This window comes from Sprattus sprattus (genome assembly GCF_963457725.1).
Source record: "Sprattus sprattus genome assembly, chromosome: 10".
In the NCBI taxonomy this organism is placed as follows: domain Eukaryota; kingdom Metazoa; phylum Chordata; class Actinopteri; order Clupeiformes; family Clupeidae; genus Sprattus; species Sprattus sprattus.
In genome coordinates, this window is record NC_137908.1 from 14861489 (window position 1) to 14879790 (window position 18302).

An 18302-nucleotide genomic window follows, 5' to 3' on the forward strand; every position below is an offset into this window, starting at 1 on the left:
ATGTGTATAAGCTAAAGAGAGAGACAGTTAACGGGTGCAAAACCGTGCAAAAATCCATACATGATTGATATAGGACAAAATGAGACAGGCAAGCGAAACAGAGGCAGGAGTGAGACCGGGTACAATATCAGACACTGATGATTGAGAGAGCAGAAAGGAATGTGGCCACGACAGAGCAACCACAGATCCCAAGAACGCAGAGGCAAGTTGCGTGACCGCGGCAGACATTGAAGTGTGCGGTGGGTGTGGCAGCTGAAGGAAGGAAAGGCAAAAAAATGAAAACTGCCGGTCCTGAGAACACCAGGCTCTCCCCTCCCCCAACTATTGCAGAGATAGATGTTCTCCATCCACACTCCTTTTTTCTACCATCCATCCAACCACCCCCCCCCCCACACACACACACACACACACCCAAACCGCCACCACAATCACAATAAACCTCGTTTCTGTCTCACGCCCCTCCCCCCATGATTTGTGGCGTTGAGGCTGATGAGGTGAGGGGGAGAAGCAAGCCGTATTGTCACATTCTTATTTATCAGGTGAGTCATGAACTCAAATGTGAGTGTATGGGTGTGTGACAGTGTGCATGAGGCACAGAGTGAGAGAAAAGAAGGAGTGAAAGCGGGAGAGAACGGAGAACGAGCATGCAGTATAAACAGCAGAATTCTGCTAGAACACAGGCTGAGGAACGGCACGGGGCGGCCCTGGCGGGGAGATTTTGACAAAAGAGATGGAATAAAAAAGATGAGAGGAAGAAGGCATCCCACTGATCCTCTGCCTGGCCTTGGTTTGATACTCAGCTTCTTAATCCTCCTTTCACCACCCCCTGCCCCCCACCACCACCACCAACACCCCACCTCCCTTTCCCTACCCACCGCTCACTTTTATAACATACTCCTGAGCCATAAGATGTCATCTCTGAAGAAATGATCATTGTAAGACAAGAAAAGTAAGATCACACTGAATGTATAAGACAGCACAGTTGACACAGTTATTATTTAAGACCATCTGCTCTGAATGTGCAATATTTTGTTAACACAAAGGGGGAAATTGACATGTATACTATTGCAGTTGTGATGTTGGCACGTCCTTTTGGCCTTCTGGTGACTCAGATTGTGCCCTATTTAACCCTTGGCATCAGGACATCACTAAGCCGCTGTTTGAATAATAATACACACTGACGTAACATTCACAGATTTAACCCTTTTGCTAAGCTCAACAACAGACTTAGAGTTGCCTCAATCTATCAGCCATCCATAGTAATCAAGTCAGTCAGTTGAGGTTGTCAGACTGGAATTAGACCCTTGTTGATTTCCGCTCCTTGCAATTAACGGTGACTAAGACCTAATTCTTCACATTTGTGCAAGCCCACTTGTCTGAAACAGACACGCACACACACACATTCATTTCTGGCAAAAAACACACAGCAGCTGTACTGCTGTAAACATTACAACCAGCAAGAAATGCCAGGTGCCTACTTCTTGAGCAGGATGGCGGGCGTGGCCCAAGGACTGCTGCTGGGATCTGTTGAATCTTCTGCTCAGCTGTTGCCCGATAAGCTAAGGGCCGTGTGTCTCCAGTATCAATGTTGTGCTGGTGCACATGCAGTCCTTGTGTCTGAAAGCGAAGATGTCTGAATGGCTCCTGGAGCTTTCGTTGCAGGTCTCTCTGGCTTACCTTCAGGTTAATGAGGGCTGGTGCTGAGCAATGGCATGCAATGTTCTCCACATCTGCAGCATCCATCTGACAGCCCTGTCGCCCTCTGGGGCCCCTGCTTCGTTTGCTGAGGAGCTGCAGCAACGACCTGATGAGTCACCTCCTCTTGCTTCCTTCCAGGTTAGCCAGGCACACTCAATGTTTCAGTGTGCTTGCCGTCATCAGAGGCGCCCAGGCTCTCCTTCTCACTCTGGTGGCGGGCAACCAGCTTATTACAGGCGTCTTCAGTAAACACCTGCTGGCCGAAGCGGCGCTGGAGTGCCCCCCCTTCATGGCTGGTCAACTGGCCTGCTCTGCCAGCTGCAGATCCATCAGTGGCCAGCACAGCCATGGCATGCCGACCAGACGTGCTGCCAGCTGAACTCGGGCAAGGTAGGTCTCTTCGGCAGCTTCATTCATTCATTCATTCATTCATTCATTCATTCACTCTCCACTAGTCGTCCAGGGCGTGGGGCACTGGCTCCATCAGTCACTCCTTCCTGTAGTCATCAGGACGGAGACAAGGCCAGGTCCAGCCTCGTTAAGGCTCTAATAAAGCCTTTCGGCCATGCACCACCCCACTACAGCTGGTCAAAGAAACCTTTATTGTTTACCAGCCTGGTCATTCTGGATCTCATTTCTGACACCATTGTAACATCCAGCAGGAACAAGGGACAAGCTTCTTTGGCATCAAGCAATTTATTTTATTTACACACAAAACAAATATGCAGGAAGCACGGCCACTGGATGGGATAACACACAAAGAAGGTCTAATCTCTACATTACACAGTGGGTAAGGGTGGACAAATACACCAACTACACAGAATCCATCACACAGGCATCTACACAGACTAAAACTGGGGACAGAAATACATGCTTACATCAACACAAGGAGGAGTACATACCAAAATCCAACACAATTACACATTAACATTCCGGCTACATTCGCACTAAGCTGCTAAGAATCCAAGGCAACCACTTGCAGTATGCTAATGGGTATATTTAAAAAACAAAAGCAGCTACCAACTGGCTATCAGGAAGATAGACCGCCACCTTACAACAAATTGCTAAATAATCAGATTCTAGCCTACGACAGGGACGTAACCGGGGTTTAAAGAATAGTGAGGTCCAGGGAGGTGAACAGGTTGTCAAAATTACACAATTTACATATGTGGCATGACACAATGTGGGAGTACAGAGCACACACACGACTACACCACCCTGGCAATTTCACCCAGTGAAATAGTAAGGATATCAAACTAGCCGATTAAGTGCACACAGGTAAATTTACTGAGGAAGCAGAGACGTGGTTTCCATAAGATGTATGTATGTATGTACGTGTATGTATGTATGTATGTATGTATGTATGTATGTATGTATACACACACACACACATATATATACTGTATATACACACACACACACACACACACATATATATATAGCTAAAACAATACAGGGTATAATGAGTGGGTGAGTAACTAACAGACGTTCATACACAGAGCGAGGACACAAACATATCTGAAAGCAGAGTATAACAAACGTAAGACGATCTGACTCAGCCGAGTTAATCAGGAAACGGTCTACAGCCGGGAACGAGGACCCGATCAAACTAGAATTAGCCACAGAGGAGTGAAGTGGAGTTGGCAGTAACAGGTACCGTGAACCTTCGTCAGCACACGCAGAGACGGACGCCACCTTGTTGCCCTTTTATAGGGGCTGGACAGACTAATAGAGTGCCAATTAGTGCCAATTAACGTGTAGAATAGATAGGGCAGGGAGAAGTAAACAAGCGGTGTCATAAGGCAAAATGAGCCCTTCCTTTTAAAACATAGGGACCTGTTGCTTTTTACAAGAAACACATTTTATTTGTGTTTTACTTGAGAGGTAGACCTACACCACCTGAACCGAATTACCTGTACTATGAATATTAGATCATCAAAATACATAGGCCTAAGGTATGATGGTATGAAGTATGATGATAATTAAGTTAGTTATTTGTAACCTTGGTCAGCTATAATCAAAATAAAATAAAAAATGCTTGAGAGTGACTCCATTAGCCTCAAACCTTACGTCATTGTGTACTATGAATATTAAATCATCAAAATACATAGGCCAAAGGTATGATGGTGTGAAGTATGATGGTAATTAAGTTAGTTATTTCTAACCTTGGTAAGCTATAATCAAACTAAAAGAAAAAAATGCTTGAGAGTGACTCCATTAGCCTCCAACCTTATGTCATTGTGTATATATTCATTTACAAATTTGGGTTTGACATGTTTCGTAGCTGTTATTGATACTGTTGCAGATATACATTTCCAATGGCATTATGTGAAATGTTTGCTGGCTTAGCTTACTAATATGTAAGAAATATAAAAGCCTTCGTCATGTCCAGAGTACACATATTTAACATGTTTCATACGCCAGACGCTGTACCAGGTTACTGTTTTGAACGTTTCATACAGTTCATGGCGTAACGATCATTGCTTTGTATAGTATAGTGTCAGCTATCACCCATGCCACCTGCTGCTGCCAATGTGCGATTGATGGTGTAAGGGGCTGCACTCGCGATGCGCTCTCACAGACAGCGGACACTATATAAGAATAATATCGTATGAATTAAGCATACACTCGACTCGGAGGAGAAGTTCTCAATCCAGTTGCATTTAGCTTCAAATTTAATTTTCAGATCTAAAAAAACTGCCGGAGGTCCGGACCTCGGTGACCTCATAGCTGGTTACAGGAATACGGGAAGGAGTCATACATTCTACAACATTCACATATTTCAAATTAGTCTTATGGTGATTCTTATGGTGATTGTCACATGCATGTCAGAATCAATAGACTCGCACTCCAATCCACAAAATTAAAGAAGCTGAAATCACCAACAGTAGCAGTATCCTCGCTGCTCTGTGTGAGATAAATGGGTAAAGTTCTCCCACTGGTGTTCGATTTTAGGTACTGCGCCAAAGATGTTAACTGACCTTTAAAATAAAGTAGCCTACACAGAGAGCAAAGCCAACAGTCCTTTAATTTACAGGGAGGAGACTAAAATGTATACTTTTCATTTACCTGTTTTTTTTTTTTTTTTTTTTACAGAATTGCAGCAATTCATGTGGGGAAATGATATTGATCACTGACATCTTGGTGTGAAACTTTGTAGTTGTTGTAGCGTTCCTCTATTACTTCGCATTGCCAACCGGAAGGCGTGGCAAACACACATACGCGCGAGGGAAGAGATTGATATTCAGTGGATTGCCATCAAGTCTGATGTCCTCCAGGGCTGGCCGGACATAATGAATGTTGTCGTGATAACAGAAAGTGTCTTCGTGGAGTGTCTGGATGTTGTTGTTCTGAATGAATAGAAAGAGAGGAAAATGTTCCCATAAGGATAGTCTGCCTTTCTACAATTGACATTAAAAGTAGGCTTTAGGATGATCCCATAGAGCTTAAAAAGACACCATAAAGTTTACTGCAGTGTAGTCATGTAGTACAAAGCGTTCACTGTGTTTATGGTCATACTGTACAGGGCCTGTTGTTTCGGCTTCAAATGCCTTGGAACCAACTTCAAATATATCCTCCTGTGCCTACTGAACATGTTTAAGTGAAAATGTGCTGGCTGGTGGGTTCTATAACCTCCACCTAAATTTGGATACACAATTTGTAACTTTACAATAGCGCTTTAAATTCTGATATTACAGCAATCATATTGGTTTACATGTCAGTCAGCCTTATATGTCCTGTGCTAACACTGGTCATGATCTAAGTAGTCAGGCGTATCGTTGACTTAACTGAAGCTATCAGGTATACGTTAAAAAAACAATATTATCCTTGGACATTTGGAAACAAGTAGGATGGTATCTCAGCTGCAGGTGAAATCTAATTTTTGTACACTTTAAAAATCAACCGCACTTTAAGTATGAATTGACTGTTTGCAGCGCGACAGTGGAATGGGTGTAAAGAGAGGCATGGGGTGCTGTATGCCAGTTCAGTGACCCATGGAGCTAGTACTTTATTCAGGCTATTCTGGATTAATATGTGTCAGCCAAGGTTCCTGGTCTCATCACTAGCTGGAGGATTATGAAATAGGAAGCTCCAGAGAAAAATAAGGTATTACCAGCAAAGGCTTTAAAGCAACAGTATGCAGCATTTTGCCACTTTTTAGATATATTTGTATAGGCAACTAGTTGTTGTATCATCTTGAAATTGATTTTGATGGTATATGGTCATGTGAAAGACACCTGTCATTCCCGCTAGTGAATCTTTCACAGTTAAAGCAAACTAGAGCCAACAGTGTTGAGCTGTGCAGGCTTGGCATGCACTTTAGGTAGTTCAATTGCTAGTGTTAGACCAAAACTCCTAACTTCTGCTTTTAGCAGCTGATGTTCCAAAGTGACGGCACTCACCGGACAGACAAACTTGTGGTCCCAGATTGTGCAGGAAGAGGACTCCCATGACAAAGATGAACCCATTAATCCCCGGCCCCCCATTTTTATTTGGCATGTGTCCATCCATTCCTATTTTCATTTCTTAACTCATTTAAACGTCCACTGCATTTACTTTCAATGTCATTTTTGAGTTGCTTGTGTGTAAATACAATGTCAAATGCAAGTAATTTATGAATAATGCTCTTGTGAAAGACAGCCCTCTCAAAAAGAAGAACAGGCACAGGAAGAGGAAATGAGCTCTCCTCATCATTTCAGGCCTCATCATTAAGCATCATGTTGTGGTTAATTCACTAAAATGGCAACCAGCTCTTCTTACTCTGCACCCTTCAGTTCAAATTTGAAACCTGAAAATGTGATGATCCTATGAACAGGGTGAGAATATCCACACAATTACACAATTAACAAGAAAATGCTGACCCCTTCGGCTTGCGTATGTGTGTGTCAGTAATTGACTAGTCTGTGCATTTAAACAAATGTATGTATGTTTGTGTTCACTGGCTTTTAATCTCTCTATCTGTCTGGATACAGGAAAGAGCATCTTCTGAATCAATAGCATGGCCTCAGGGTGGAGGCTGAGTTCAGAGCAGGGTCAGGCAGTTATCTCAATCTGTACTGTCTCAATCTCAATCTCACCAGGGTCAGTCATCAGTCACCCAGAGTCAATATAGAAAAAAAGTGGTAATAATTCAGTTTGGACAATGAGGTCTATCCATATCATGGTCAAAATAAATGCTCTGTAAATGAACAGAGTATGCTATGCTGTTCAGCCCTTTCCATATACTACCATAAAATCATCGACTCATGCTGAAGTGGTGTGAACAAAGAAAAAGATCGCCACTGATGCAGAAAGGCAGTTCATCTCTTTTCACCTAATTTCATCTACATGCCTGTTCTTCTCCAACCATGAAAACCACAGCATAACAGATTCATCCTTTGATAACTATTATCCCATCAGTTAACTTCATTCCTATAGAGAAAGGCCCAATTAAATCATTCCACACACCTGATAAGAAGACAAAGGACTCTGTGCCCAAATAATTGGCTAGGCATCATTTGCAAAACTGTATGACAGATCATTAAAAGAATGGGCATGACAGAATATGGGGATTATCTTTCTAGATCCCACTTACTTCCAGCTACCAACACCAAGAACCTGGAGCCATCAACACAAGTCATGTGGTTCTACATATTTTAGGAATTCTTTCAGGATTGGGATAGCTTACCTGGAGATGGAGTACTCGCAAGCTCTCAGGCAGTGGAACAGGGACATAGTCTAACTGATTCTTGGAGAGATACAGGAACTGTAGATTGCTCATGTCCTGTGGGGGAATGCCTAGTAGTCAGTGATTACAGAACCAAATGTGGTTACACTTGATTAAATTGCAAAAATGATGCTTCAATGGCTTGATCAACAGTATTTAGCTAATGGTTACTCGGATGCCTTAGGGGAGTGTCAGGTTTACACAGCACACTTATTATTGTTTATTTGCCACAGCAAATGCTTTGGCTTTGAGGTTGTTTCTCAGTCATGTTTACTATATATTAAAAAGCAACTGTGGGATTTTCTCTCACTGAACCACATCATATGTCCATTATGTAGTTACTATTTAAATAAGCTCTGAACTGCATGTGATAAATAAACAAATTTAAATTGTTATGAGATTTTTAGGGGAAAGATTTTATGAGATTTTTAAGGGGAAAGATTTGCTCTTGTTATTCCAAAATAATCTCAAAATAATGATGTATTAAATCGCAATATCAAGATACTATCTTGTAGTCAGGCGGCTTAGGACCATATTTGAGCAAAATGGGGACACGGCGGACATAAGCACCACATTTTTTCCACAGGTTCTCCATCACCATACCTTTCAATCTAGAGGGGGTTCCACTTAATCAAGATGGTTATTAATAGATATTAAGTCTTTATTTTAAGATTTCTTAAAGTCTTCAAATATCAAAGTAGTATCTTGAAATAAAGACTTAATATCTGTAAATAACAAGATCAAATGTCATAAAAATGTATCCGTTTTAAACAAAATAGAAATAGGAAAACAACAAGCCAGCAACTCAAAATGTTCCAAAAAAGCTTGATTGGTCAGCAAATGTATTGTTATCAGGAACATTGGGTTCTTATCTGTCATCTTCCAAATGTAAGGTTATGTGTTTGATTGCATACATCTTTGTACTGTTTTAAAGAACATGGTTAATGCTCTTTACAAAACACTTGTACCAAAGGGTTAGGTGAATCAAATGTCTCTTGCAAGGCACAAGGTTAAGTTCAGGAACAATTCTCCTTTTCTCCTGACCTTAAAGGCTTCGTCGTGCATTGTAGCACTTTTCAGCTGGTTGTTGCTGACATCCAAATGCTTAAGGGTTTTGGGGAGTTCTGGAAGGGTCTGAAGAAGATTGTCAGCTAGGATTAGCTCTTGTATTTGAGAAAGGGACCGTAAAGCATCCTCCTCAAGAGCAGATATCTGGTTTCCTGTCAGGTCAATGCGCTTTAGCTGATCTGGAAAATAAAGCAACAATTTACACTTGTTCAGTGAGCATTGGTCAAGAAATTAAAACATGCTAGCCTAATATGTATCACTTCTGAGGTTTCTATATCAGCTTATAGTTCCCTGCTCCAAATGGTGTGCACTAGCACATAGCACACACTCATGTGCTCATGTGTAAAACAAACGTCATGTTTCCCATTCATGTTTCTCAAGCTTTCTCGCCTCAATTAAGAAACCTGTTGACCAAAGTAAGCCAATTCAAACTCTATTCGACACTGTGTCCATGTATTCACTGTGCATTTTGTAATATATGTGCAAACAAAAAGACATGATCAATTTTAGTGAAAGTGCTATTACTCAGGTGGACAAAGTCCTTGGTTTGAACTTGTTTGATGCTGTTAAATCGAGCATAGAAGTGAGTGGTGTCCTTTGGCAGGGGAGGAATCTGGTCCAATTCAGCATCATCACAGTAAACGCTGCCACTTATACACACACACAGCAAACAGGTGGGCATGCCTGTGGAGGAAACAAAGTTAGTTCAACGGTGGACAAACTGGAAGGGTTTTCAAGAAAACACTGTCACTGTGGTCCCCATTAAATATATGCAAATACATAACCACCCCAATCACTTTACCTTTCCATTCCCCCATAGGCTACTGTTCCCTGAGAATACACCCCAAATATGTCCATGAAAAAAAAAACAAGGGTGCAAGACTGAAAGGATTAACACGAGGAGTGTATGGATGCAAAATTGTATTATGAATTCACCTAATCCTGAATCCGGGCCAAATAATCCTGGTCCAGTGAAATCTAGGGTGGGAGGGGTTGGGGCTTCGGTGGGAAGGAGAGCCAGAGGCACCTCCTCCACATCGATGTCGGCAGGTGGCTCAGAGGTGGGGAGGGGAGGGGGAGCGATTGTGCCCACTTCAATCTAAGGGGGAAATTAACCCAGAAAGAAACAGAAGAGTGTGAGTAGCATCAAAAGCTTAAAGCAGCATAACGGATGAATTGCTAATTGCTAACGAGATGCTAGCGGAGAAAACTAGCGAAACCTCCTGAAATGTGCTCACTCTGACACTTTGACAAACTAGTTACTCAACAACTGTCCCAACACAGTCAAGCAAGTGCAACACAAGACAAAGCAAGACGGCAAATAAGCTATTTACTAGTTCGGCATACAGTGGAAATGGGGCGGCTTCAGGCAAACTAACAGAACGTAGTAATATGCCTACGGACCCTGGTATGGCAATGGCACGGAGGCAATTCTTCATGTTAAAAGTCATTGTAGCGGCCCAATTTTTTTTAAGCTGTTATTTTAAGGTAAACCTGCTTATCCTAACCCTAATCCTGAAGTACAATTACTGCATAATGCCACTAATATGTACAGTATTATGTTTTATTTTTACTCTTGTAGAATCTCACAGTGACAGGCAGTTAAAAATAATGTAACATATAGCCTACTGTACATGTTTGTATATTTTAGCAGTTTGTACATTCTTACACGTGTTCTTTTTATTTTGCAGTGATATATATTTTCGTTGTGCTGCTAACTCTTGAGTTTTGGTATGTTTCTGTTCCTCACAGTCATAAGATTGTGTTGACAAAAAGCAAAAGCAGGCTAACGAAAGGAAGTGGGACCAAAGATTGGTAAGGGTAGAATATTGACTCTGACAGGCCTGTGGGTCAGCAACAAATGAGGATTTACACACTCATTAAAATCAATTAAAGTCAAAAATGAGTGCATAACTTTTAATTTGATTTCAATTTACAACCCAATCATTTAAATCTGAATCACTTCCCTGAGACTTTTTCACAACAAGCCCTTTCAGTATGATGCAGACCCTTTTCAATGATTTATGGTTTATAACCTGTAGGCTACCGTCCCTTAGTGCAGGACTGCTTGGGTGCTGCTGAGTTGCTTCTGCTTAGTTCTATTCTATCAAATACTGATGCCCTAAAGATGTGTTGCATTAAGGTTGACAATGTCTAACATTAATGTAAGCCAAGAACTTGGCAATATAATTGAATGGAATTACTATTTTTGTGCTTTGTGATCATTTATGAATTGTGAATTTTGAGGCCTATTTTCTATGCATTCATAGCATGTGATGGGACTTTTTAAACCATGGGTGACTGCACCTCTTCATCAACGTCATCATAGTCGTAGCCTTCTGCATAGTTATTAAGATCCCAGGGGTCGGTGTCCACGTCGTAGTTCTCCAGGTCATAGATGACTGGATTTGAATCCATTGGTGGGGCACTGTTGCTCGGTGTGATCAGGTGTAGGGCCACTAGGAGAGCCATAAACAGCACCATCTGCAGGGCATAAAGATAATTACCTTAGAAGGAAATAAACTGATGCTTCAATCGGGTTACTGCAGTGCTCACACTTGATGTGGAACAAGTGAAACCTGTATATATTATGAATACAATTACATATAAAAATTAAAGTGTAGGAACAACTTAACAACATTAAACCAATGCATTAGTTAATACATTATCAAATGTATTATTATTCTTATTTGTTGTTTTTCAATCGCTGGAGCCAGTACCACAAATTTAGTTGTGGAGGCCTTTAAAAGGAAGGATTCCGAGGAATTTGGTTGCAGTATTTTTGTTAGACAGTTGCTCCAATGTTTACTTGACCCTTGCCGGCCATCTCTCTGTAGTCTACTATTTTGTTCAAAGACATCTTTGGAAACATTTTCTCATCACTGTGTTGCAATGGATATGAAATGCAAACTTGTTTTAACAACAATGTCAATGTTATAAATAGTTTTGAGAGGAACCAAACAGCTGACCTTTGGGACCCTCTTTAAATTGAACCAAAGGAGCTATTATCGGGTGTGTTGAAGACTCCGGAAAGAATGTTTGCCTTGGAGGCTGACACAAGCTTGTGAGTAGAATCTAAACCCAAGCTGGAAAAGTAACAGTGGCAGACTATCACCAGGGGGAAAAATCCCCAGGAGTATTCATCAATTACTGGCAAAGTTGGTGTGTACTAAACTAAAGTTGTTTTGGTTAAAATTTTGATATGAGGCAAGACATTCCTTAGCATCCTGTTCACTACAACATCATCTCACCCACCTATTATCATTATCACACACACTTATTATCAACTATTTTAATTATAAACCTACCTGGCAGACTGTATAACTGTCAATAAGTTAACATTCTTGGTATTTCATATAAGAATTACTAACAATAACATGACAAATGTACCCCTCTTGTCGGCTGAGTATTAATTTATTTTTTGACCAGAGAAAAACAGTTGTCAAGCAACCTAATACAATTAAGTCACATGAAAGACTATGTTTTACTAGTTAAAAGGCACATTTCACATCTGAAACAAAGAAACATACCTTGTGTGTTTGTCCGTGTGTGGAATTATTTCAGTCCAGTTGAATTTTGCGGACCCCTGGTGATGTAGCCTCAGAGTGTAGCAGGCACACTCTGCAAACTGTCAATTATCAGCCGAGGCTGGAGTGAGGAAAGAATGGCCGGGAAAAGAAAAGCAAAGGGGGGTATGACTTAAGAAGAGGTCATTTGAGTCTGTGTTTGCTCAGCTGTAACTTATTCAATCCACTTCAATATTTCAGTCTACTCACACTTCTGTCTTTTTTCTGTCTTTTTAATTGGCTTTGACCCTTTTTAACAGGTTGCTTCACATGAAGATCAGCAGGCACAGAGCAACCAATTTGGCAAGTAGTAGTCAGTTTATCTGATCCTGTGCTAACCTGGTACTTAAACTGTGTATGTATTATTGCTATTATTTGATTTGCCAAATGGAACTAATTGGCTTTGATAAAGTCTTAAGCGGTTTTTGAACTGTTTTACGGCACTCGCTAGACATAGTTTATGTAAACACGCTGATCTGTTAGACTGCATTCTTGGAACTTTCTGACATCATGCATTGACCTATTGATTCTTTAACATCAAATACCAAAAACATAAAAATATTGACTAGAATACAAAGTGTGGTTATTAGATCACATCATTAATGTCCATGATGATTCCATCAGTTTGTTCTCCTCAGAGCTTAGCCAGACTCCAGGATGCCTGCCAACAGTGTTCCCACAGAAGATTAATCTTATCTCCTCTCCAGAAATTATACTCTTTGCCATGTGCCATGGATACTTTAGCTTGACCTTGCTGGTAACCACACCACCTCTTACCAGTGTGCATGTTTTTGGTTTGGTATCATTATACAGACAAACAAAATGCATTCTTGAGTTCTGCATAATATCCATCAATTGAATGGTGTTAATAGACTATATTCTTTGCCATTCTTTTAATGTGGCAAAGCAAATATGCAGCCTATTTTGACAACACAGTCTCTAAATATCTCAAGACAGTACAGATGAAATGAAAGGGACTGGATGTAAAGACCATATTGCAACAAGTAATTTTATTCAGTTAATTCAGTAGTAAAAATTGACATCTAGATTATATTTGATTACGCTTGATCATATGCAGGACAATTTGACTACAAATGAAATGCATGGCAAGCCTGAAGTGAAATATTTTCCCCACATATGTTCACAAGCAAAGCCGATTGAACTAGTAAAAGTAGCCTGTTTGTGTGTGGACCCAAAGCAGACACATCACATGTTTATCCATGCCTCCATGTGTAGTTGGGGTTTAGATGCTGAAAAAGAGAACTGATGGACCACCATGAAAGGGTTATAGAATGCAATACTTCAAAGGTTCTCCGGATGAAAAAGTTTTCCAGATTATTTATATCTTTTGCATATTTCTTTCTTATCTGTGCCTAAACAATTATAATATCAATGTATTATGTAAAAGGATAAAGGATTCTTTGTAAGTACCGTTTAACCCTTTGAAGTACCAGTGATGTTTTTAAAGTATTTTTTGATTCATTTTCAGAATACAAGAGTAAGTCTGTGCATTTGGCTTTTTTTTTTTTAAAGCACCAGTTTCAAAAAGCAGCTCAAATTATTAATGGTGTACCTAATTATAATCTTCTTATCTCCAATGACAATAAAAAACCTTCATGGGAGAAGGGGAAAACCAACAACGTCATGTAGTTACAAAGATTCCATGGAATGATTCCAAAGGTCTATGATTCTAAAAGGTTACTAAAAATGTATACATAAATTAACAGAAATATATCATTGGACAACATAGGATATTTGATGGTTGATGGAATGAAGTATACGTAGGCCTGGAATTCACATATTTTGAATGCCAAAATATCACTGAATGGGCAAGCTAAAATGGTTTGAAATAAAAAAAAAGTATTGTCTAGTAATTGTTATCATGCTATTAGCAAGACATTCCATCAGTTGTTTGCTGATTATCTTTTCACTCACAACTATTTTTTACAAATACACTACATTTGAAAACACCATTACAAGTAGACTACCTCACTTTAGAGGTTAAAATGCTAAATGAAACCTCATGTTAGGTCCTAGTCAGTCATAGACACTTTTGTTAATTTAGTAAAACTTTGGTTCTGTTTTTATTTGTTTACTGTCTTGAAAATAGAACATTTGGGGCTTGAAAAAGTTTCCAAACCAGTGGATTACACTGTATCTCTTTAAGCAAGGTGATTTGTTTAAATGTGCTGTAATGACAGGATGGACTCAACAAAAGATATTTTACTGCTCTGTAAACAGGCCGTCTCAACAGCTGACTTAAGTTGATCCTGTCTGAGAATTTAGTGGCGTCTATTTGACTGGCACCGGTCAGTCCACACAGGCAACTCTTGTCAAGGATGTCTTATGGTGGAGGGGGAGGGACAGTCCACACACACAAACACACATTCTCAATAAGTCTTGGTTATTTAAGCTTCAAGCATTCCACTGCTAATGACTTTTAACAGGCAATCAGTGACAGGGAGAGGGAAGAAAGTGCACCCTTCCACCTCATGAAATTCTGCGTATACTTATCTTTGAATCTGTGGAAGTTCACATTTCACTAAAAGAGTTAGAAAAGAGACATAACACAGATCATGAGTACATTCTTAAGACATGTAGTAGGTGCTCCAGATACTGTCTCTAAACCATCAAATGTGAGTACAGTTTGTGTATACTTTAAAACTGATGCAATGTTATAACGCATAATCTTCAAAACAACTTTTTAATTGTTTCAATGGGGTGTGATCTGTCTTGTTCATCGTGATGTGAAAAACATACATAACCAAGCAGGACATGACCTGTACCTAACGTCGTCATCAGTCCTCATTAACTCAACAGAAGGATGCTCTTTCATTTAAGATATGATACTAGGTTAGATGTGACTCTGTCAGGATAACCCTGATTTACAGACAGAAATAGCTGAGAGTCATCTACCAAAAGCTGAATGAATGAAGGCACTGTGTTTGTGGTATTAATTAATGTGTAATTAATTGCAAAGCTAAATGGGAAATAAATGAATAAATTGTGTGCAGGTAGTTGCACAGCCTCCAACAGTATATCAACAACAGTCAACAAAATCAGTGTTCAACTGTGTAGCACTGCTGTGTTAGATTTAAAGCCAATAAACAATATATAGTTTGATGAGGCTGTCAATAGGTGATTATTGGTGGTGTGGTATGGTTGTTATGGTATGTGGTATGGTAACACATTCTCATTTACAGAAAGCTAGGGATTCACCATCTCAATTTTGCTTGCCTTGGTAGATTCACTCCGATTACGACTTAAAAAGAGCGAATTTCGTCCCCATACAACCTGATGAGAGCGAAGCGAAATTAGCTGCATTGGAAACCTTGCGTAAGGGTCAGGTCCTTAGCAGACAACCAAACCCTCTGCCCTGGCCGGAAAGATGGAACAGGTTGGCGACGTTGAATAACATGGTGCTGTTACCTCCTGAAGGTTCGAAGCCTGCAATGCCCTCCTCCAGTTCCGCATGCACAAAGTTCCTGCCCGAGGGGACACCGCTGCCGTCCTCCTGCTCAGAAAAAAGGGAGGGGGCTGCTGGTAACCAAACAGGTACTCAAATGTGCACAGATCGGTGGAGGTGCATTTGAAGGTGTTGTGAGCATATTGTAACCAAGGAAGCTGGACAATCTTAGGAGGCTGGATTAGCTGCATCTCAAGGTGGCTTCCAAGTCCTGGTTCAGCCTCTGTGTCGGCCCCTAGACTGTGGCGGAAGCCAGACGATAGGCTGAGCACCAGTGAGCCTGAAGAACGCCCGCCAGAAACTGGGGGTGAACTGAGCAGGTCAATGGCGCAGTCATAAGGTCTATGAGGTGGAAGGAAGTTGTCCCCTTCTTGCTGATCACCTCCTGTAGGTCAAGATACTGTGAGGGAGAGCAGTATACCTTTTTTTTTTTTTTTTTGAAAGTGACTTTGTGGCAGAGGTGGTGAAGACAGACACACTCTGAATTCCACCTCTGCATTTGACCCATCCAGGGAAGTGACACACACAGCACCCACTGAACACACACAGTGAAGTTATGGACACTAACCCGGAGCAGTGGGTACCTTGGGAGACATCAGAGGCTTGAGAAACTGAACAAGTGGACGCAGGACGCAGGTGGCATGACAAGTGGATCCCCTCTCATAAACTGATGACCAGTCCAGATGAGGGTTGTTGTGCTTCAAGCAAGGACACCCTCCTCTGACACTCTAGGCTGCGAGTGCCCAAAAGCGGATACAGAATTCCTCTGGTGCAGCGGTCAGATCAATGACCCTTCTCATCTCCTCAGAGAAGCACTGGAAGGACAGATTGGACCTTGTTGCTCAAACAGCACTGTTGCCAAGGCCAGGGCTCTGCTGGTCAGGAGGATGATGATGTAGGCAACCCGGGAGTCCTCTGTGTGAAAGGTGTTGGGTTGAAGTTCAAATGTCAGGTGAACTGTGTCAGGAACCTACAACACTCCACTGATCCCTGTATATTAGGCAGACATGGTTCTAGGTTCTAGGCTGGAGACTAACAAGACCCCAGGTGAAGCACTTGCTGGACTGGGAGGTCGAGCTAGCAAAACTTGCTTGCTTAGTTAGTATTTCCCTCAGCACAGCACCACAGCAGTCCATACCACACAAAACTGGCTCCTGCTGCTGCATAATGTCCTCCTGACTAGTTCCTGCAGAAACATGGTGGGAAATAGTGGTTAACAACTTTGGACAAGAGCTCTCTGCTGGGTCAATGACTGGAATTCACAGGAATTGGGACGTGAGTCTGGGTCTCCAGACTCAGGAGCAGCGTTAATTAAATTAAATTAGTAATTACCACAGAAAGTTCTGGCCAAAAGGTCCCTCCATATTTGCAGTCTTACAAAATATTTTAAAATGATCTGTCTAAAATGCTCCCTTCTTGTTGGAATACTGTTTAAGTCTTTTTTTCTGTAGTGGAATTATAACATGTTTTTAATTTTTGTGTGACATGGCACATAGTGCTTTATGGGTGTAAGTCAGCCTTATAAAACGTATTCAGTATTTGACGTAAGTATCTCAGTTAACGTCAGTCTTATTATAACAGGTCACCCTTCTGAGTCCTTTACAAAATCATCGACTGTAATTTAATTATGTGATGGTAATTGCAGCAAATTGCTCACGGAGACAGAAGTGATAAGAACTAGGGAAGTCAGGTGAAATTAGCCCTCTCCAGCCCTTGCATCCTCCACATGACTAAAATTTGCAAGGCATTCAGTGTCATTCACAATACGTTGCTGCACTGAATGAAGTATGGCGCACTGTATGAGGTTTATTTACTCAATCAATTTAAGCATGAATAATTCTTTGATTTGGGTACAAGGATATTTGTTATGGGAACTTAGGGCAATAAAGTCAGTAACAGCAATTCAATGTAGTTAATAGTTAATTGGACTTAAACCTATGGAGTATTTTGGAAGCATGAGAATTTCTCATAACTTACTAAAAATATGTAAGTACAACATATCTTTATTCACGAAAACTCCTTAATACATATTTACTGTACATCATACATTTTTTTACAACGTCAGTTTCATCTACAGCCGCGGAAAAAATTAAGAGACCACTTCAAAATTATCAGTTTCTCTGGTTTTACTATTTATTGGTATGTGTTAAAGTAAAATGTACATTTTAGTTTTATTCTATAACCTACTGGCAACATTCCTACCAAATTTCAAATAAAAATATTGTCATTTAGATCATTTATTTGCAGAAAAATGACAATTGGTCAAAATAGCAAAAAAGATGCAGTGTCTTCAGATCTCGAATAATGCAAAGAAAACAAGCTCATATTCATTTTTAAACTACACAATACTAATGCTTTAACTTAGGAAGAGTTCAGAAATCAATATTTGGTGGAACTTGGGTGACTTTATGCTACTCCTGGCGCAAGAATTCAAGCAGCTCGGCTTCTTTTCATGGCTTGTGACCATCCATCTTCCTCTTGATCACATTTCAGAGTTTTTTTTATGGGATTCAGGTCTCGAAATTGGGCTGGCCATGACAGGGTCCTGATCTGGTGATACTCCATCCACACCTTTACTGGCCTGGCTGTGTGGCATGGAGCATTGCCCTGCTGGAAAAAACACTTCTCAGAGTTGGGGAACATTGTCAGAGCAAAAGGAAGCAAGTTTTTCTTCCGGGACAACGTTGTACTTTGCCTGGCTGAGGTTTGTAAAAGACCATAAGGATTGAACCAAAGCGGACTGAAAGGTCTCCTAGTTCGTCTTCTCTGATGAGTCCAATTTTCAGCTTTGCCCAAC

At 40.8% G+C, this 18302-nt stretch overlaps 1 protein-coding gene across 1 annotated transcript; it reads right to left on the reverse strand.

The window, feature by feature from the left end:
* Positions 1-4877: 4877 nt before the first annotated feature.
* On the reverse strand, positions 4878-10957 carry optc (opticin; the record flags this gene model as incomplete). Its single annotated transcript, XM_080846071.1, has 6 exons — positions 4878-5048; positions 7367-7462; positions 8450-8652; positions 8999-9157; positions 9410-9572; positions 10781-10957. The coding sequence occupies 6 exons, from the start codon at positions 10955-10957 to the stop codon at positions 4878-4880; spliced, it is 969 nt and encodes a 322-aa protein (XP_080702197.1).
* Between the last annotated feature and the right edge of the window lie 7345 nt (positions 10958-18302).